At 31.3% G+C, this 22,703-nt stretch overlaps 1 protein-coding gene across 1 annotated transcript; it reads left to right on the top strand.

The window, feature by feature from the left end:
- Nucleotides 1-554: 554 nt before the first annotated feature.
- On the top strand, nucleotides 555-9,533 carry LOC140441342 (beta-galactosidase-1-like protein 2). The gene is made up of 3 exons (XM_072531998.1): nucleotides 555-833; nucleotides 5,795-6,448; nucleotides 8,440-9,533. The coding sequence occupies exons 1-3, from the start codon at nucleotides 590-592 to the stop codon at nucleotides 9,483-9,485; spliced, it is 1,944 nt and encodes a 647-aa protein (XP_072388099.1). The 5' UTR covers nucleotides 555-589; the 3' UTR covers nucleotides 9,486-9,533.
- The last annotated feature ends 13,170 nt before the right edge of the window (nucleotides 9,534-22,703 follow it).

Genomic DNA, 22,703 nt, shown 5'->3' with positions numbered 1-22,703 from the left:
AATATATATTCAATAAGGATTATACCTTTTATCTAACGAATATGCATTTTTATATAAATTAATATTGTAAGTGCGCAATATGCAAAAGAATTTAAGAAGAAAAAGAAAGTAAACAAATAGTTCTAATCCATAAACGATCAATAATAAAATTAATATTATTGGTTATACTAATTAGCCAATTGTTAACTCAGTTCAATTTTCTTTAAAAAATTTAGCTGTTGAGAATAGAGCTACCGCTAAAAGTTTGTAAAACATATATTAAAATTAATATTAAAACAAAGGAAATACTGTCCTAAGATTTGATTCACCTATTATGTTTATACATTTATTTTTACATTTTATTTGAATATTTTATTTGTAATTTGTAATTTATTTCTAAATAGTTATATTCATATAGTTATAGTTAATTTCGAAATCCAACTCCTAAATTGTTATGAAAAGAAAAATTTTTCAAAAATTTTGTTTTTTCCCTATATTTTATTTTAGATAATTATTTCTATTTCGCTGTAAGTCCGGATCTGGACTTAGGCATCTTAAATCTACTATAAAAATAATAGCGACATCACTTAAAAAATTAAAAGAAGTCAGAATGGCTCTCGCAGCACTACCGACATCGTATGAATACTACACGGATGGTGGTATCACCGCTGGGTTGTCTGATCAACAGCCCTATTTTACACTTAACAATAAAAATATTACCATATACAGTGGCGCTTTTCACTATTTTCGGGTTCCAAGAGCTTACTGGAGGGATAGATTAAGGAAAATGAGAGCGGCTGGACTTAATACTGTAGAAACTTATGTTCCCTGGAATTTACATGAACCGCAATCAGGTAAGTTTATATTTATTGTTTAAATAATAAAATACAAATATTTCAAAATCAGCTGTATACTAAATCGTTTTAAAGGAAGATAAGGTATTGTGTGTCTTCAAGTACCTTTAGGAGAGGAAATAAAGGTCAAAAGTGTAGAAAGATAAAATGTTTTCAACTAATCATATTTTAACGTCAAAGTATGTACCTATATGAATATATATATATATATATATATATATATATATATATATATATATATATATATATATATATATATATATATATATATATATATATATATATATATATATATATATATATATATATATATATATATATATATAATATGAATTGAGATGACGAATATAAAAAAATATACGGCAAAAGGAGCACAATTCGTCAAACTTTCCGTGTATGACTTGGTATCAATACACTTTTATAACGTTATTTTTTTTATATGCCCTACATCTTCGAAATTTTGGACGTCTTCTTGATCTCTTGACGCCTCTTGAATACCACAGTGTAATTCTAATGGACTATCTATTGTCAGTTCTTCTCGCCAAATGTCCCGCTCACTGCCATTTTAAAGATTTAATTCTATGGATTACATCAGTAACCATGGTTTTCTGTCTGATCCATTCTATTATTTTTCGATATGACTTTTTTATACCTAGCATGCATCGCTACATTGACCTTTGAGTGACTTTAAGTTTCGATATTATCTCTTTGTTTGGTGTCCAAGTTTCGCAGCCATATGTTATGATTGGAAGTATACTTTGATCGAATGCTTTTTACATCAGGTGGATTGACGTCGTCTGCAAATCTTGGATGGCTAAGGTATTCTCCATCAATGGATATTTCTTTGTTTCGCCAGTTCATTTTGCTGAATATATTTTCTCGAGTTGCAGTGAAGAGATTTTCTACTGGTAGTAGGAAATCCTGAAGTGTTTTCATAAATATTTATATTAACTTTTGCTTGTCTGTATATATTTGCTAAAGTTTCCATGTACGGTTTGTCAATTCCTTGGTTGGTCAAAGCTTCCATTACTGCTTTGGGATATAAATAATCGAAAGCCTTCTGGAAATCTATGAAGGTTAATGCTAGCGGTATTTCATATTCTTTAGCTGTACTCATTAGTTCTCGAAGTGTATATATATTTATATATTTATATATTTATAAATATATATATATATATATATATATATATATATATATTTATATATTTATAAATATATATATAACAAAGTAAATCATATATATCGTATGTCTCAGAAGTATTCCAATACTCCAATTTCCGTTTTTTAATTCCCATTCTTTCCCAATTACGAGTTCTTTATATTTCATCACTATAACAAATTGTAAGATCCGTAGTATTCGTCTGTGGCATCACATTTTAGAAATCTCTAGTTTTCTCTTTAGATAACTCCGACATAGTATATAAGCTTCCACTCTGTATAGCAAAACAAAAATCATAGAGCATTTAAGTAGACCTTAGACGGTAATCTTAGGTCTCAATTTATCAAAATTGAGTTTATAAACATTTATCTGTCCTTTGGCTATAAGTTGAATTATCTCTACAGAATAGCTCTATCTACTATATAATATGTGATTAAATATTTTAGCAAAAGCTGCCATCGCTTTTTTGAATTAAATGGCCAAATATATGGGCTAGAAGGAAAACTTTGTTAAACTTCGCTTACTTGAATCGGTATCAATAGAGTGTTATGACTCATTTCAGCATCCCGGCTTCATCAGATACTCGTGCTGGTACAAATTTAAACTCGGAAAGTCCAACGAATGTCTTCTAAAACTTTACCACTGCAGTGGTTAGCGTACCATCTACTTTATTGACCATAAACGAAAACGATTTAATAATATCGTTTTCTGTCCTCTGGGCTATACGAAATGCGTAAAATATTAAATCTTTTAGCAAAAGCTACTATCGCTTTGTGGAATGAAATTGCCAAATATTTGGCCGAGCAGGACAAATTCGTTAAACTTCCCCTGCTCGATTTAAAATTTAATCCTTTACACGTTTCATATAGTCCAGAGTACAGAAAACGATATTATTAAATTAACGTTATTAAAATTGTACTTATCTGATTTGACGTTAAAAATTTTTTCGCTACTGCTTTTTGTGCTATTAGAGCTTCTGGTTCTGTTGACACTGCAGAGATGTCACTGATTTATTTGTATGTATCGCAGTCGAATCATTCAATTTTTCTATTAGACTGGATTTATTGGTACGCATTTCACTACTATCACTAATAAATAAAAAGTTTAAGTCACTTATTGCCGGAACTGCTATATTAATTATCGTATTTATTTTATTACTCAGGAAGTACTAGTGATCCAAAATATAGACACATAGTTGCTCATAACTATCAACAATAACCTAAAATACTACATTTTAAACTTAGATTATTGCTTGTACTTATTATGGAATTATCATGGTACAAATTAGATCATGAATTGGTAATATAGCCTTTACACAGACATATGCAATAACTGATAATAAAGGCGATAAAGAAGTAGAAAATTGTTACGGTTATATTAAACTGATATTGAAATTAACCAAAAAATATAGCGTGTCAATATTGTTTCGAGATTTTATTGTCAAAGTAGGAGAAGGTGATGGAGCTTATGACGTCTGGGACCTTTGGTATGGTTTGCAAACAAGAAATGAAACTTTTGTATGTAACAACAGATAATTATTGCGAACACATGATTTAAACTCGTAAAGCGTGGATTATACCCCTAAAAATCACCAACACATACAAAAGATCATATTATACACAATCAGATAGATTAAGTATATCATTATTAACCGCCGAAACAGCGATACAACCAGTTTAAACCTTTTCTGGTACAGATGTAGCATCAGACAATCCATTAATTGTAACTTTTAAGATAAGATTAAAAAGAATGTCTAGATAATATCAAAATAACAGTTTTCATATAACAAACTTCAAAAACGAGAATACAATATCAGAAGTCATAAAATACCTAAACAGACTTATTACAAGACACTAGTATAAAAGGCGTTCATGAAATGTGGGAAAAAAATTCATAAAATTGAAATAAATTAGTTTTCAGATGAGCACACATATGCGTCTTTCATTGTTAATTTATTGCTCTAGTTCTGCTCCTTTTATTAATTAACCATCTTCCGAGAAATTATGAGTGCTGTAGCTTCCGAGAAACAATAAGTATTGTAGTTTAAGTATGAAGCTTCAATAATTTTTGTGTTTTGAAAAATAATGAAGCAATAAAAAGTATTGTTGGTGTTGAACTGCTTCAATAAATTAAATAAAAACCGTGTATGAACTAGTCTTAATTACTAAATACATACTGAAAATCATAAAATTGATCTTAAGTATCTAATAACCAGTAGCGTCTCAACCTCGGCAGAGGTAAGACGTATTTACAGTGATTGAGTTTGTATACACCATACATATATAGTATATGTGTCCACTTAGATAATAACTAACATATTTATAGTATATTTCACGGCTTTTCGTTGCCGTGATATAGATATGGCTATGCAAGCTTTACCGTAAAGTCAGTAGCGCACCTAGAATTTGCCTCTGGGGGGGAAGGGGGGCTTTGGTTGGTCTCCGAATTTGTTTTTATGATGTTACCTCCATTTTGAGTCCTTAAAATGTGTTAGTAACAGTGTCGAAATAGGGTCCGGGAGGGGGGGATTTAACCGCCAAACTCCCCCTGGGTGCACCACTGCGTTAAGTTAGCATAGTCATTATTTCTCGGACACAAACGGTTATAAATTGTTTCTTGGCGGAAAATTTTAACAATAAATTAGAAATTAATTCCTTGCAGTTCACTTGTGTAGTTTCATCGTTTTTGGCCGATATCTGGATTTTTCCAGGGATAACTTTTGCGCTAGCGAACGATGGGGTGATTTTAAGAATTGTTCAATTTACAAATCAACAGCAATTAATTAGCAATAACATATTCGGCAAACAGCTCTTACATCAGGTATCACTAACATATTAAACAACCACAATTCAGTTGCGACAAAAGAATTAATCAGTCAAGAAGTTTTATTTTTTTGCAAAGAGAAGAAAAAAGTACAAAAAAAACAAAGAAAAATAAAAGGTGTTAATAAAAACCTAAATCAAATTTGCCGTAGAAAATTATACGGATTTATACGGATATAGAAAAAACCTTATATTGGATGATAAAATGCGTTAGGCTTTCACGGCCATCGTCTAACTTGTTAAACCGTTTGTTCGGTCTGTTAGGCCGTTGGCTTCTGAGATTAGTTCTCGACGTTTCGCCAACACTAGGGGTTGGCATCTTCTGGAGATGTTACTGCTTCGATTGTAGTTTCAGCTTACAAGCGAATTAGTAACAACTCCAGAATATATAAAGATGGGAGAAATACATAAAACAGTTGTTCTTTACAGATGATGAAAGCAATAGAAGGTTACACAATTCACTCAAAATTTCTAAAATTTACTGATACCGTTAAACTTCAAATGTTAGTTAATTACTTTAATACGGTATATACTATAGAGATCATGGTAATTGGATGGCTTAAATCAGTATTACTCTACCGAAAAACAAATATAAAGAGAAACTTTTTTTAAAAATACAGAAAAAGTGGCATGAAATATACCTTGAATATGTTCCTAATAATAATCCACGAACTGATATGCAGAAAACTAGTTTCACATTTTAATGAAATTCAACTTAAGAAGCAGAAAAGCACTATTTTTTATCAATATACCAATATATGACATCATGACTTGAACGTCGATATTTATGTGTAGTATTTTAATAGCAAAAGGCGTTTGATAAAGTGATATATGAAATTATGCCTAAATAAGACAAAATTAGAAATCCATTTAATTTACTTATCTTAGTATTGCACTTCAACTGATACGTAGTATTAGACGAACATACAAACATGCAAATTACAAAATACCTATAACTATATTTTTTTAATATTTTTTAGGTGTATATGATTTTGGGAATGGAGGATCAGATTTTGAGGACTTTCTCCATGTAGAAGAATTTCTGAAAATCGCGAAAGAGGAGGATCTCTTTGCACTTGTTCGAGCAGGTCCGTATATATGCTCAGAATGGGAGTTTGGAGGATTACCGAGTTGGATACTAAGAAACACTTCATCAGTGAGAAACTCCAAAGATCAAAATTATTTAAGTTACGTTAAGAGATATTTTAATGTTTTGCTGCCTTTATTAGCTCTCTTGCAATTCCAAAAAGGAGGCCCAATTATCGGATTTCAAATTGAAAATGAATATGGAAATACTGGAAATGATGATGTTGAATACCTTAAATACATCCAACAAATTTTTAAAGATAATAATCTCGTTGAGTTGTATTATACTTCTGATCCACCTAGTGCGAATGGACGTGGTGCTATACCGGGTGTTTTACAAACTGCAAATTTTAATTCTGATCCAAAGTGGCAGCTAGACAAGCTTAACCAACTACAACATAATAAACCGACAATGACTATGGAGTTTTGGACAGGCTGGTTTGATCATTGGTTAGAAGATCATCATACCGTAGGTGCTCAACAATTTAAAAGTCTTCTAGAACAAATTTTGGATTATCCCTCTTCCGTTAACCATTACATGTTTGTAGGTAAGTAAAATTAAACATTCACTATTAAAGCCGTTCTTTATAGTAAATAATACTTTTAGTGTTTTAAAATTTTCATACTATTTTTACATTCTTTGCTATTCCGGTCTATTTAAATTATGCTTTTTGTATTCCCTTTTTTTAATTTTTTTGGTTATCTACACTTTTTCGATCATTTGTAATCTTAGATTTTTTGTTAAATATTATGTTTGTTCTTCATAAATAGTGGTTACTACCAAAAGTTCAACCTCTACTTGATTTATCAACTTGTCCTTTAATCCTAATGTTTGTTTAATTATCGGTTAACCAATTATTGAGATTATTACATTATTATTATAGCTTTGGTATAATTCACTTATTTTAATTTTTCTAGTTTCAATATCGGTGATCAGTTTTTTCCGTAGTTTTTAACTACTTTGTAGATTTTCGTCATTCAGATTAATTTCCGATTCAATGTCGTGCTTTGTTTATTCTATTAGCTCGTCGTCTGCGGTATCTGGATCTCCGCCAACTTCTTCAGCATATACTTCGCTAAATATAGCTTGAGCCATAGCCCTAAGTTTATCTTTTTATGATAGTTTTTTGAGATTTCTTTCTGGTACACGATCCCTGCAAATTATGTAGTTTGTTATACCCGTGATTTATAATTGTTACGAGAAATATATAGAGGCAGTCATTTTTAATTTTAATCATTCATTTTTAATTAATATTTTAAAGAGATATGACCGTATTGCTACGAAATAAAGAATAGAATATAAAAAAAACAAGACCACAAAAGCAACTAAAGAGTCGTTAGGTAGTGCAATATAATAGATCCTCACAAATATCCAAAATGTCTACCTTTTGTTACATATAAGTCTCTATACATTAATTATATTAGAAAAGCGTAATATAAATCTCACAAAATTCACTCACATAACTAGTTGCTTGGTGTATCACATACACCACTGACCACTGATAAACTTTTTCTGAATTTTTCCAATTGTCAGTCTATCTTTGCAGTAATCAATTTAGAACTGTCGAAGCTTATGGCTGACACATCAGAGATAGGTTAGGTAGAGGGGCGCGTGTGGCAACCAGAGTTTGTCAGGCATGGCAGCCAATTTAGTGCGACTGGTATAATACTGAATACGCCGTAGTCCGTAATTAGAGGTTAAAATGAGGTTTTAGAAGTTAATCGCACATATGAAAATTGAGTTATACTTGGAAAAGCCCTATCGAATGCCTATTTGCAAATGTCTGCATGAAATTTGGCATAACTCAGGTTCTAACAATCGAATCAAAGTTTACCAAGTGTCAGTTTGTTTATTGTTGTAAAAGGAACAATTTTATTTTGGTAAAATTAATTATCATTAATAGTTTAGCAGATACAATCGTTTAAACAATTAAATTGCTAATAACAGATTATCTGACGGATTTTCAGCCTGAAAAAAAAACGTCAAGTTATCGAGGGGTCATAAACCCCCTCCTCTGGCAAAATACAAACAATAACGTTTGTAGCTTGTTTACAAGTAAAGTTAAAAACAAAAAACTTTAAAAGAAAATGTTAAAAATATCCACCATTTGTTTTAATTCATTTTATGATATGGTTTCGGAAAGATTTCTTAATATCAAATAAACTTTGTCTATTATTTTTATTCATTTTAGAATTGTAAAGAGGTTACTCACTGGATTAACTTTCTACATGTCTGCATTCTTTACCATACCAAATGCTTAATGCCCAATGGGCAGATTGTTGTACTCAATGGAGTTAATAAAAAAAATTATATACGTTCGGGGTGTCTTCTATTCTCTGTCGCAAATATAAAAGAGAAATTGCTTTATTCGCCACCAAATTGACGCGACGAATTGTTTTTGTTTATAAATATTTTCTAGTGTTCGAATTAACGTGTAATAACAAATCTAATTATTTTTTGTGAAATATTGAGTGTCATCATTTTAATTTTTGTTGTTAAATTTTTATATATTTTTATAATTTATATTTGATTTTTTAGGTAGTACCAACTTCGGTTTTACGAATGGAGCTAATAGTCTTCATTCAGGTATGGACAATACTGGACTTCAACCTACTACCACAAGTTACGACTATGATTCTCCTATAACCGAATATGGTGATTACACAGAAAAATATCAAATTGTAAAGGATGCAATTGCTGCTCGTAACCCCGTTAAAACTAAATTGCCCGATCAACCTAAAGCAGAACCTTTGGTTAAGTATGCGTCTCTACAAATTGAAGGGCAGTTAACTTTAGCGGACCTAATAAACTCAGAAATTAAATCAGGAGAAAATGTAATTCAACACACTGGTGATCCAATTCCGATGGAACAGTTGCCAATTAATAGTAATTCTGGACAAAGCTTTGGGTATATTGTTTATAGACATACCCATACTACAGCTGGAGCTGTAAAACTAACATTGACTGGAACTATAAGAGACACACTGCTTGTATTAGTTAATGGAGTACTCCGAACTCCAGTCCCTTCAAAAAAGAGCGACGTTGATGGTGTAGGGTTTTGGAGGTTAGTTAATACATCATTAGATCTTCAAACAGATACAAATACTCATGAAACAACATACGTTATTGACATTATAGTTGAGAATAATGGACGCAACAATTTTGGAGGATTAGATCAGTTTAGACAATTTAAAGGATTAACAGACTCATTTCAAATCAATGGAAAAAATATGATGAAATTTGATATTATTCCACTGGAATTTAAAAAATCTTGGAACGGTGCTCTTAAGAACTGGCAACCTCTTACTTCAACACAATCTACACCTGCTTTATACAAGTTTACACTAAATATTGATAACGACCCACAAGACACATATATAGATTCAAGTCAATGGACAAAAGGTATAACCATAGTTAACGGATTTGTCCTGGGAAGACATTTCTTTGTTGGTCCCCAACAAAGTTTATATCTGCCTGCACCTTTATTAAATAAAGGTGAAAATACAATTATCGTATTTGAACACTATAATGCTCCCGATGAACTCACCTTTGTAGATCATCCAATTTTCCAATCACGAGGCTAATACCTACTATTTAAATGTAATATAGAAAATAAAAAGAATTAGTATATACTTTTGGTAATTTTAATAAGTTTGTATATCCTTTTTAATTTTCTAATATTTTAGTCAAGGTTTAATATTAAAAAAGAGGATTCTAATTCCAACCATCGAACCGTAGCATGTATCGAAGACGAATTTTTTATCAAACAGTAATTATTGGTATAAATATATCGCTAATAAATAAATGTAGTTAAAAAGTTTAATTAATTATATTTAATTTAAATTTGACCATATCCAAGTGAAAAAGTGTTTTACATCATATATGCTGAAATAAGCGATTTTTATTTATTATTACCAACAAATTGCAAACTTCATGCGAAATACATACACAAAAAATCGAAACCTTACTTTTTAAACACAAACCGAAAAACCTGTTTCTAATCGGTAATTTATCGATAAAAGACAGTATTAGCTTTTAAGAATTGAGCATGTCAAAATTATTAATAATGGCTAATTCAAGTCATATATCGAATTTACCCACTACAATTTCAAAACCATATTTACAAATTACAAAACAACAGAAAGCAGTGTCATCCCCAACCCAGTAACAAGCTATATGCTGAGAGTTCCATGGATAAGTGTTGAGAGGTGGAAGATATGAATTACTCCAAATCATATTGTAAGGTAAAGTGTAGGGCAAAAGATCAGTTGGAAGACACCACGTCTTGTGGTTGGAAGATCTGAGGAGATGGTTTGACCACCATTCACATAAATCTTTCGTGCAGCAGTTTTTTAAGCTATAATTGCCATTTGGATCGCCAACCTTCGAAATAAGACGCGGCAATAAGAAGAACATGCTACAGTAATAAATTCTTTTATTGGAATAATACTGGAAGAATACCTTAAAGCTATAAACAGTATAATTAATCCAAATAATATTAGTTTTTCTTCGTCAATTTCAAATAACTGAATATGCGTATATTTATCAATTTTAAACACATCTTAAGTTTCCGCCGCATTGTCTATATAACCCCATCAGAGATTTTAATCCCTATCAGAATTTTGGTTAATTTTGAAAACACACCTTACTGCATTTTCTTCTAACACAAAAGCCATTCATGTTCAAATTGTAACACAAATCCCAAACACGTCAACACTCACATTAGAAAATAATATTGAACCAAACATAATATTTGAATCAAATGAAATTAGCAACATTTATTCGTTCTCATCCAAACCAAACACAATCATCCTACATGAAATAAAAATTATAGAACTGACAGATAAAACTCCATCTAGCCACCTAAAAATATACGCCTCCTCGAAAAACTTTGATTCAAATTTATCTTGCGCAGTTGTAATATCCTCTTTATGTCGTCAGTCCATCTCGTGAGTGGTCTTCCCGGATTTCGTTTATCCGCTTTTGGTCTCCAGTCCAAGATTTTTTTGATCCATCTATTATCTTTTACTTCAACTACGTGTCCTGACCACTTCCATTTAATTTTAGCTACGTAAATATTTATAATGTGCTCGACACCACTTCTTCTACGAATTTCTTTGTTTCTAACCCTATCTCGCAACGTTATGCCCAACAATGATCTTTCCATTATATGTTGAGTCACTGGTAGTTTTCGTACAGATGAGCTTGTTACAGTAAGTATCTCTGCACCATATTTAAGAACAGGTAGAACATTTATTGAGAAAAAACTCTTTGTTTAAGCTGATAGGTATATCACCTAGAGTTATTTTTCTTAGCAGCTCAGCAGTTGATTAACTTTCCTAATTTTTACCATATGTTCAAGGTATATGTAGTTGTCAACAACTTTAATTTCGACGTTTTTTACCTTTAAAGAATGACTAGAAACTAAATTCATCATTTTTAACTTTTGCTAATTAATATTTAGACCTACTATACGTGCTGCATCGCTAAGTTCATTTAACATATCATTGACAATTTTTAGGTCATGTGGAATCAGGACAATGTCATCTGCGAATCGTAGATGACTAAGCATCTCACTATCGATATCTAATCCGTTATTTTCTCATTCAAGTTATTTCAAAGCATTTAATTAAAGTACTATTTATAAGGCATAGTATCTCCCTTTAAAATATTTATATTATTGGTAGGACCATGCAAATGTATTTACATTATAATACATTATGCAATATATACATTGCTCTTTATATCTTCTATAATGTTGGTGTACCAATGATCAATTCGACACTCTTACAATGCCTTTAGAAGTGCAGGTAGTTTGATAGTTTCAAACGCTTTATGGTCTATCAAAGTCTATAAACGTTAGAACTAAAGGTCTATTGTAGAACTTAAGATACAAATCAAATTTTGTTCCAAACGATTGGTTATTATTCTAGTGTAGTTTGTATAAATGGTTGACTAGAGAAATTGGCCTGTAATTCTCTAGGTACATTGTCACCCTTTTTGTGGGTCAAAAAACTGTCAAGTTTAAACACAATTTTCAAATTTCCTTACAATTTTTTACGATTTAAATAGTACTAAACACCAAACCTAAATTTTATTTAGTTCTACACGAAACGTCGTTCGTGTAAACGACTTTCGTGTAGTGTGTAAATCTAATTAACTAATTAGTCATGTATTTAGGTACTGTATATAGTATACATTAATTACGGTAAATACATTGAAAAATTATTATGAATAATACTTAGGACGAAAACAATTCCTCGTCTTTGAAGGATCCCCCAGATATAGATGTCACAGAAAATAACATGGAAACAGGTAACAAATCTTATAATTGAAATAATAAATTTAATTTCACAGACATTGGACTATAGATACTATGTGATTATAAAATCTTGTGATTTAAATATTCGATTATCAGCAGTGAAAGTTGTTAATTATTTATTTAAAAACTTAATCTTTAAAAAAGACATTATGGATATTCCATTAGTTGGTAGAAACAAATTAAAAATTATATTTAAAACTTATACTATTGCAAATTCCATTATAGGACATCAATTGATTAAAGATAATAATTTAGTTTCTTACATTCCTAACTAAAAAAAATCATAAAAAACCTATTAGAGAGTGGACACCTTTTTGGACGAAAAATACACATTAGAAAATATCGAAAGCAACAAAAAAGTTGTTGACGTTAAAAGAATGAAACGTAAAATTATTGATTCTGATAATGAGGTACAGTTTATACTAAGACAAATGGTCGTTCTAACATTCATAGGAAATAACCTGCCACAGTTTGTGTGTGTGTGTGAGAGAGAGAGAGAGAGATGGCATTAGACAAAAAATCTTTTTGCCACAGAAAATTGTTATAAGGATGTTTAAATTTTTATTTTAGAATCGTTTATAAACTTGATTAGAATATTATATATAGATTTGTCAGAATAAGATAACAGATTGCTGATGTTAACTGGTAGGCTAATATTGAGATCAATTAAATCTAGATATAGGCTTCGAGTCTGTTCCCTATGATTAGGACAATCGAAAAATAAGTGGTTCAAATCTCCGACAGATTTACCATCACAAGGACAGAAAGGGGTTTCATAGATTCCAATCCTATGCAGATGCTCTGGAAAGAGGCCATGGTTAAGTTTTAACCGGGTTATTACCGAAGAATGTACTTTATTATAGTTAAGATTAAAATGGGGAATATTTTTTGGTAAGCATGGATGAATAGAAAAGTAATGGTTTCTTGAAGTCTTCTGAACCTCTTTATATTTTGACATCCATCTTTTCCTGCCAATACTCCTGATAATAGAAAAAAGATCTTTAAAGTAGTAAAAATTTGTAATTTCTGATATCTCAGATGTATTTTTTGCCATACCATCCACTAATTCGTTTCCAATTACTCCATTATGTCCTTTAACCCAGAGTAAAGTAACTGTTTTTTTTTGTGAATTTTAGATCATGTAATAATTTTTTGATATCAACTATAATGGAGTTTTGAAAATTATCCAATGGATGGCTACGAATAGCTTGTAATAATGCCTGAGAATCTGATACTATTACGATGTTCTCACAATAATTAGTGACACACCAAGTTAGTGCTTTCTGTATAGCAGCAGCCTCTGCTGTAAAAATAGAACAACATTCAGGAATTCGATATTTCTCAACATAATTGCTGTTTGAAACAAAAAAAGCGAAACCAGTACTTTCAACAGTTTTTGAACCATCTGTATAAATTATTGTTAAATCTTCCCCTAATTTGCTTAGTATGGATTTGAATATCATACTAGTTAAAATTGCCAAATCTGAATAAAAGGGCATTATAATGGTTGGTTTGTCTATCAGAACTTCAAAGTCTTGTATGTAAAAAGGAAATTTTGGGAGCTGTAATATATAAGATTCAAATGAATTCGTATCGATAAAAGATTCTGCAAGAGGAGGAGAATTTTTTATTCTCCAATAAGAATTTGTTAAATTTTCTGTCAAAAGTAAACCTATTTTGTGAACCATAGTTGTATTAAACGATCTGTATGTTATTAGACGTTTGTTGGCTAACATTTGCCAACGTATGTGTAAAGGTGGTTCCTGGGCTTCTGCTAGAACTGCTTGGTTTGGTAAAGACATCATAGCCCCTAGACAAATTTTTATTGATTTAAATTGTATTCTGTCAAGAGTTAATAGATTTGTTTTGCATGTTGAACCGTAAAGAACACAACCGTAATCCAGAATGGATCGTATGTAGGATCTATAAAACATTAAAGAGATATTTTGATCTGCACCCCATCTTTTTTTAGAAACGAAACGCAGAAGGTTAATTCCACGCTCGCACTTTTGTTTTACGTACTTTATATGGCTGGACCACAAGATTTTTTTTATCTAGGATCATGCCTAGATACTTATACTCTTCTGCTAAGGGGAAATTATAATCACCTATTTGGCATTTGCCTGTGACTTTTTGTCTACGTCTAGTGAAACATACAATCGAAGATTTTTCTTGTGATATACTAAAACCCATTTGTTTCACCCACTTATCTAAGTTACTAAAGCTAAGTTTTAGATTCAACATACAATCTTCATAGGATTTATGGCTGGTATATAAACATATATCGTCTGCATATTGAATTATTTTGCATTTTTCATCCATCAAACCATGCAGATCTGCAGTATAAACATTAAATAATAAAAGACTTAGAATTGAGCCTTGTGGGAGACCGTTATATAATATTCTTGGACCGTGTAATACATTTCTATGGTCCCGTAAGTATATTTTTCTATTCACATACAAATTTATTATATTTACAGATAATCTTTTATCAATACCACCCCCCACCATTTTTGAATATAATATATCCAAATCAACCACGTCATATGCACCCTTTAAATCTAGAAACAAACATAGCATAAATTCGTTTTTTGAAAAACAGAGTTGAATATCCGTAACTAAATGTATGAGAGCATCAATGGTACCTCGACCTCTACGAAATCCATACTGTGAGTAGGGAAAAACTGAACTACTTTCAATAAAATGTTCTAATCTAAATTTTATAAGCCTTTTTAGTAAAAGGTTTTTTTATGGGCATAGATTTGGAAGCAGCTAGAGAGATAGTCTGAAAGAGTAGGGCTGTCTTCTCATCGTTAGAAAGATTATTAGATGATAAAAATGAGGATAATTGTTTGTCTAAATCTGTCTGAAATAGCTTCCAGTCAGCGCGGCAATCGTTCCATTTTGTTGATGGATTAATTAGGAAAGAAGTAGGATTAATTTTAAGCTCTATTTTAATAGGAAAATAATCGGATCCCAATGTGTCGGGATATACTGACCAGTTTATACGATTTGTTAATGAGGCTGAGGTGATAGTCAAATCAACGGCAGAATGATTGCCACTCGCGGCGATTCTAGTAGGTGTTCCGTCATTTAGAGAAACTAATTCGAAAAAATCCATGCTTTCGACTAATATTCTACCATTACGGTCATCCGGGATCGGACCCCACATGTAATGGTGGGCATTAAAATCACCACAAAAAACTTTCTTTCTTTCTTTCTTTCTCCCCTTCCTTTTACCCTAACAGGGTGTCGGATTTGGGCTAGCTATTTTAATTTCCATTTACCCACCTCTTCCATTCTTTTCTGTTTCCTGCAATTATTTTCAATTCCTCGAGTGATTTTTGTTTAAGTTTTCCCGCCTCTACTACTTGCTGTATCCATTTTTTTCTTGGTCTGCCTCTTTTTCTTTTTCCGATGTTTTTTGCTTCATAAATTTTTCTTGTTATTCTATTGGATTGCATCCTCATCAGATGCCCATACCAGTTCATTTGTCTCTTTGCTATTTTGTTCATTATCGGTTCCTGGTTGGCCATTCTCCTAATGGTCTCGTTGCTTAATCTATCCCATTTTGTCTTTCCAACTATCCTTCTTAGATGTCTCATCTCCATTGCGTTTATCCTGCTCTTATGTTTTTCCAGAATTGTCCAGTTTTCACTTGCATAGAGTACAGTCGGTACCACTATTGTGTTATATATTTTTATTCTTGTTTCTCGTGCAAGTTTTCTTTTTCCCATTATTGGGGCTAACGCATAATATAACTTGTTTAATTTCTTTGCTCTATTTGTTATTTCCCAGTCTATTTTTCCATCATTAGTTATTATACTTCCCAGGTATTCGTAAGTTGTTACTATTTCCAATTCTGAGTTTTTACATTTTATCTTTATTTGATTATCTTCCTTATATCCTTTGCCGCTGATTATCAATATCTTACTTTTTTCCTCGTTTATCTCCATTTTAAGTTCTTCTATTTGTTCTACCCATATATCCATTAGTTTCTGCATTTTCTGCATATTCTCGGAATCTGCTATTAGTACTATGTCGTCTGCATACATTAAGGACTCTATTGTTACCGGTTGTAATCTGCGGTAACCTATTATTGTCTGTAGTTGATTAGTTCTGACTCTAGTGTTTCTTATCAACTCGTTCATTACTATTATGAATAGCAAAGGGCTGAGACTATCTCCTTGTTTAATACCTCTCTTCCAATTAAATTCTTCCGATCTTTCCCCTATTATTTGTACCCTTCCTTTTACCTCTTTGTAAGTACTTTCTATAATTTTTATCAATGCATTTGGTACGTTAATTTTCCTCAAGCATTTCCCTATAATATGTCTTTCTATCGTATCAAATGCTGCTCTTAGGTCTATGAATGCTAATACTAGTTTTTTCCCCGTATCTATGCTTCTTTCTATTAGGTTTCTAATGATATATATGTTGTCATTTGTCTGTCTTCCCGGTCTAAATGCCATTTGTTCTTCTACCAATACCATTTCTACTTCTTGTCTCAGTCTCTTCTCTATTATTTTCGTATATATTTTAAAGCACACCGATGACAGACATATTGCCCTATAGTTGTCGCAGTTTACATGTTCTTCTTTTTTGTATATTGGCACGATGATATTGTTCTGCCAGTCTTTAGGGATTGTTTGTTTTTCCCACGCCTCTTTATATATTTTCCATAGCCAGTTTATTCCTTCTTCTCCCATGTATTTTACCATTTCCGGTTCAATTTCATCATCTCCACCTGCCTTGCCTATTTTTATATTTGATAATCCTTCTATTACTTCTTCTCTACTTATTTGCTCTGGCTCTGTGTTTTCTTCGCCTTCATTGATTATATTGTCTTCCTTTATCACTTCGGTATCAAATTTTTTCTCATAATATTCTTTCCATACCCTAGCTATTTGTTCTGGGCTTATTTGTATTTGGTTTGAAGTATCTCTTATTGCGTTTATTTCCTTTCGTTTTCCCTGCCTTATGTGTCGTATTGTCGTCCAAAAGTTTCTATTATTTGTTATATATTCTTCCTGAAGTTCTTCTCCTAATTTATTCCATGTTTTTGTTTTTGCTTGTGTGACTGTCTTTTTTGCCAATCGTCTCTGCCTATAGTATTTTTCTTTATCTTCTTCTAATCCCGTTTCGAGGTATTTTTTCCATGCTATTTTCTTCTTTTTTATTTCTGTCTTCACTTCTTTATTCCACCACCTTGTCCTTTTTAACTGTTTATTATATTTTTTGATTCCACACACTTCAGTTGCTGTTGTCTTTAATACTTCACTGTATGTATTCCATCTTTCTTCCATTGTCCATGTTTCTTTTTGGCGCTCTATTTGTCTCAGTCTTTTGTTAGTTTCCTCCGTGTAAAATTCTCGCACACTTTTTATCTTTAGTTTGTTTACATTTACTTTCTTGTACTCTTTTCTTTCCACTTCCTCCATTTTTTTATCCTCCAGTTTTGCAGTGACCATCCTGTGTTGTGTAGACAGTTCTGGTTTCTTTTCCGTTAAGATGTTTTTTATATTTTGTTCTAGGTTTCTCGTATAGACTATATAGTCGATTAAGCTTTTCGCATTTCTCTCTTCAGCCACAAATGTATATTTGTCGTTAATGGTTTGTTCACTGAATGTGTTTCCCCACAAAAAACTGTTTTATTATAATCGAATTGTTCAAATAAATGCATCCAATCAGTCTTTTCTACTCTGATGTCAAATGGTTTATATATAGACACAAAAGATATATTAATTTTGTTAAGTAAGACTGCACACACTTCTATTCCGGTATTAAAATTATAGTTAATGTTAATTATTTGATAATCAATGCCCTTTAGTATGAAAATGCCTACACCGCCATTGCCACTTTCACGACATTTTGAAACAAAATTATACCCTTTTAATTTAAAGTCTATTTGGTTTTTCAACCAAGTTTCGGATAAAATTATAATATCTACATGAGAATTATTAATATAATTTATGAGATTATCCCTATTACTTACTAACGATCTACCATTGTAAAATATTTAAGTAAGATTGAGTAAGTTGACTGTGCATTTGGAAATTAATAATACGAGTGAATGCTTTCATTGTCACTCGTCGCTAAATTATCCGTTTCTGTGTTATTACCTGTTTCTTCTAAATTATTAGAAATAAGTTTTCTTAATTCATTTTTTAAATTGCATATAGGTTGAGATTGATTATTGGTATACATAAGTTGATTAATATGAGATGTGACAAGAAATATAAGTTTCTCTTTATAGTCAATAAATTCGTCCCTGTAGGGATTGGGTATTATAGGATTAGATTTAGGGGTAGGTCTTTTGCTAGAAGTTGGCGCAGAGGTATGGGGTAAAATTGGTGGAGAAGTTGCTTTACGTTTATTATTTGTAGATGTCTGAATAGTTTTCCTTACCGGTTTATTTAATATGAAATTAGGGACATTGTTAGACGAGGTAGGTAAACTGGAAAAATTGGAAGTGTTATTTAGAATAGAAAATCTATTATTAGTTATTATTTTTGCGTAACTTGGATTGTTATGTAATTGTTCTGCTTCTCTAAATGTTATATTTTCTGATGCCATTATTGCTTTGATTTTCTTCTGTTTCTCGTATATTGGACATTTTCTAGACAACGAGGTGTGATCGTTGGTTTTACAATATATGCAATGATTATTTTCATTACAAGTTTCTACAGTATGGGTGGTGTCTGTACATTTTTTACATCTACTGTCCTTAGATTTACATTGTTTTGAGGAGTGACCATATCTGAGACATTTATAGCATTGCACTACCGGGTGTATGTATGGATCTACTGAAAAGTTGCATAAATTAATTATTATGTTTTCTGGAACCTTGTTGTCCAAAAATTCTACAATTATCATTTGTCTTGGTACTAATTGAGTTGTGCCATCGTTGTTCGTTACTTTTCGTTGCATCCTTTGAACATTTACCACTTGTCTCTCGGATATTATCGCATCCTTTAAATAATTCTCCGAAAAGAAAGTATCAACCATACGGACTATGCCCTTTCTATGTGTATAAAATTTTGGAATATAAGCTATAAGATCATTTTTATTTATTAAATCATGATTAATTATTTTATTTGCTATAGAATATGTTTTAAAAATTACTTTTACTCTATTAATGCCAACTGTTTTTATATCAAGTACATCATTTTTAATGGACGAATCATTTAATAAAAAATGTCCTACCTTCATTGGAAATAACCTACCGATATTTTTATTTTTGTGTTCAATATATACAAAAAATGGGGCCTTATCGCTGGGTTTATACCGGTTTTCAAAATCAATTAAAGTATTTACAGACCTGTTATCATCAATATTAGTTTTTTCAGACGTGTTTACGGAATGTAATTCATCGGGCGGTCTATGACCTCCAATAGTATCTTCTTCCATACTTAGATTTTTTGGAATACCAAATTATGGGCCTAATTTGCACTAAACAAATTCACAAAATAACACAATAGCGATCACTATCAAACTCGCACCGACAGCAATATCAAAACAAACCGCTCTCTACGGCTATCGACTCGGGTATGTGACCTGCCACAGTTTGTTACAATTAATTTAATAAGATTTATTGTTGAACCTTATATTTACCCAGTCGTGCCGTGTTTTAAGTGTCTCCGGTATGGTTATACAACTAAATACTGCAAAAGCACAATAATTAAATCTAAAATTGATGACAAAGAAGATGCCGAATGTACTTATAACGATTATTGTATAGATTGTGAAAAACATGAACATAAATCTGTATCAAAAGAATATCCAAAATATCAGGAACAATTTAAGATTAAAAGGTTATATCTCAACAAAATGTGTCCTTTAAGGAAGCATAAAGCTTAGAACACATTTTTAACACGTGTAGTGTTAACACGTGTCAACACAGCACGTCAGAATACGACATATCAGATATGCCGGACACATATCTGTTTCGTAAAACGTGTGTTATACCGACATTTTGATATTTTTAATCTAGTGAATAGTGAGCTTATAATATAATACCATAGAGATAGATTGGTTAGATGAAGCCTCTTGTCGTTTTCTTTGGTCTCGGTAGTCCTTATGTTGCAAGTTGTACAACAAAACATACTTTCCTACTTTTTCTATTAATTGTTCGTCTATATTTAATCGTATAAGTATAATAAATATGTAAAAAAAAAACAGACCGCAGTGGCGCAGAACCTAGTGTTGATGTCTTAAAACTGATGAAAATCTGACCACGTTAGATATTGAAAACACGCGTTATAACGTGTTAAAGAGAAATTGGCCTGTAATTCTCTAGGTACATTGTCACCCTTTTTGTGGGTCAAAAAACTGTCAAGTTTAAATACAATTTTCAAAGTTCCTAACAATTTTTTACGATTTAAATAGTACTAAACACCAAACCTAAATTTTATTTAGTTCTACACGAAACGTCGTTCGTGTAAACGACTTTTGTGTAGTGTGTAAATCTAATTAACAAATTAGTCATGTATTTAGGTACTGTATATATTATACATGAATTACGGTAAATACATTGAAAAATTATTATGAATAATACTTAGGACGGAAACAATTCCTCGTCTTTGAAGGATCCCCCAGATATAGATGTCACAGAAAATAACATTGTTGTCAGTCATAACGTAATATATATTTCTATAATACGTGTTATTGCGTGTTAACACGATGCATGTTAAAAATGTGTCCATAACTTTAGTTTTAATAAAGAATCCATCTTACTCCTCATAAGGAATCTTTTTAATCATTTAAAGAAACATTAAAAATACAAATCTTACAAAAACTCCCACATATTTTTGAAAATCTGGTTAAAAAATTTAATTTATTAATCCCACACAAACATAATTAAGAACGATTTTAGGTACAATACATTACAGTGATTCTGATAGTGACGGAAATTACTATTAAATGATAAATATAATGCAGTGGAATTGTAACTCAATTAATAAAATAAACCCAATCTTTTTAATTTTCTCAACGCATCAACCGCTAAGTTTGACATAATATTTCTGAATGAAACTTCGCTATGTCAAAATAAAAAATTCAACTTACCAGGTTTTAATATAATACGTGTAGATAGATCAGATGGATAGATAGGTATTGCTATACTTATAAAAGATTGTATACTTCTTAATAAAATTACTATCCACAAAAATTTCCATTCTCAAATAGAAGTTTGTGCATATCCATGACCTTAAAATTTCCTTAGTCTGTATTTATAAACCTCCCAAAATACAACTAACCAAAAATGACTGAACTAAACTTTTTTAGAGCTGCAGGGTGATATTACTTTACAGCTTTTTTCACAATGCAGGAGGTAGAGTAGACTTATGTATGAGTGGACCAGTCTTTGTAGACTATCTGTATCTTTTTTTTTTAATTGCAGTATTGGGGCTATCAATAATACGTCGTTTGAGTAACAGAATATTTTTACTTCTTTGTTCACCATTCTGTATTCCCATCTCTTTCTTTGTTAACGATTTTGATGATTTCATCTATGATTAAATTAAAGAGAATAGCGCTCAATGAGTCCCCCTGTTTTATTCAGCTGCCTATTTCGATAGGTTCTGTAAATTGTCCATTTATTCTAACTTACATTTTGTTGTTTCAGTAGATGTTTTCAATAGTTTTTATAATATTTAGAATAAAATTTAACTTTTATATAATAAAAGTTATTTAAAAATAAAAGTTTAAAATACTTCTTCATTTGACTTTACATTACGCCACGTCGCCGGCGCCGCCTCGATTTATCTTTCGAAGTGTTAGTTACTGATATGCCAATTAACAAAAAATTTTTTTTTTATTTATTTAAAGGCAGCCGCATCAACCATAGTGGTTATTAGCGGATAACAACGAATTTGTTTTGATTTATTGCCGACATTCGAATATTTTGCTTAGTTTACTAGATTGGTTATGTGTACCAAAAGTAATAAGTTTTTAAACAAAATGAATTGGTACTTTGAGTATTGGACAAATACCCGTTACTTTGTAACGAGTAGGTACTTTTTTCACATCACTACTTAGCAGACAGTTCCGCATCTTGTACTTCGAGCATTAATTTACTTTACATGCTTTTCGTCAAACCACTTTTTTTTCTTCTTGGTCTCTTCTCTAGGTATGATTAGTATCTACACAATCAATATGACAGACATGAAGAATTTCGTAAATAAGCGAGAGTATAACATAGAGTGCTGGATACAAATATGAGAGCTCTCACTAATATAAAAATGTCTTAAACATTAACGATTATAAAGGCTATCCAAAGGTAAAAAACGATTTACCAAAAGAAAAGTATAAAAACATAAATAAAATCCGTATAAATGACATAAAAAAACAAAAGTTCTGTCACCTCGGGGGAACAATTAAGGGTCTAACCACCTTCTGATATCCCCGGGTGCTCTGTAGAGGGCTTCGAATATACTGTCGTGAGCTTCTCTACTTAAGTCCATTTTCGGGTTATGGACTT

This window comes from Diabrotica undecimpunctata, chromosome 5 (assembly GCF_040954645.1).
Source record: "Diabrotica undecimpunctata isolate CICGRU chromosome 5, icDiaUnde3, whole genome shotgun sequence".
Taxonomy (NCBI): domain Eukaryota; kingdom Metazoa; phylum Arthropoda; class Insecta; order Coleoptera; family Chrysomelidae; genus Diabrotica; species Diabrotica undecimpunctata.
The sequence above is the reverse complement of the archived record's forward strand: the minus strand, read 5'-3'. Positions and strand labels throughout refer to the sequence as shown.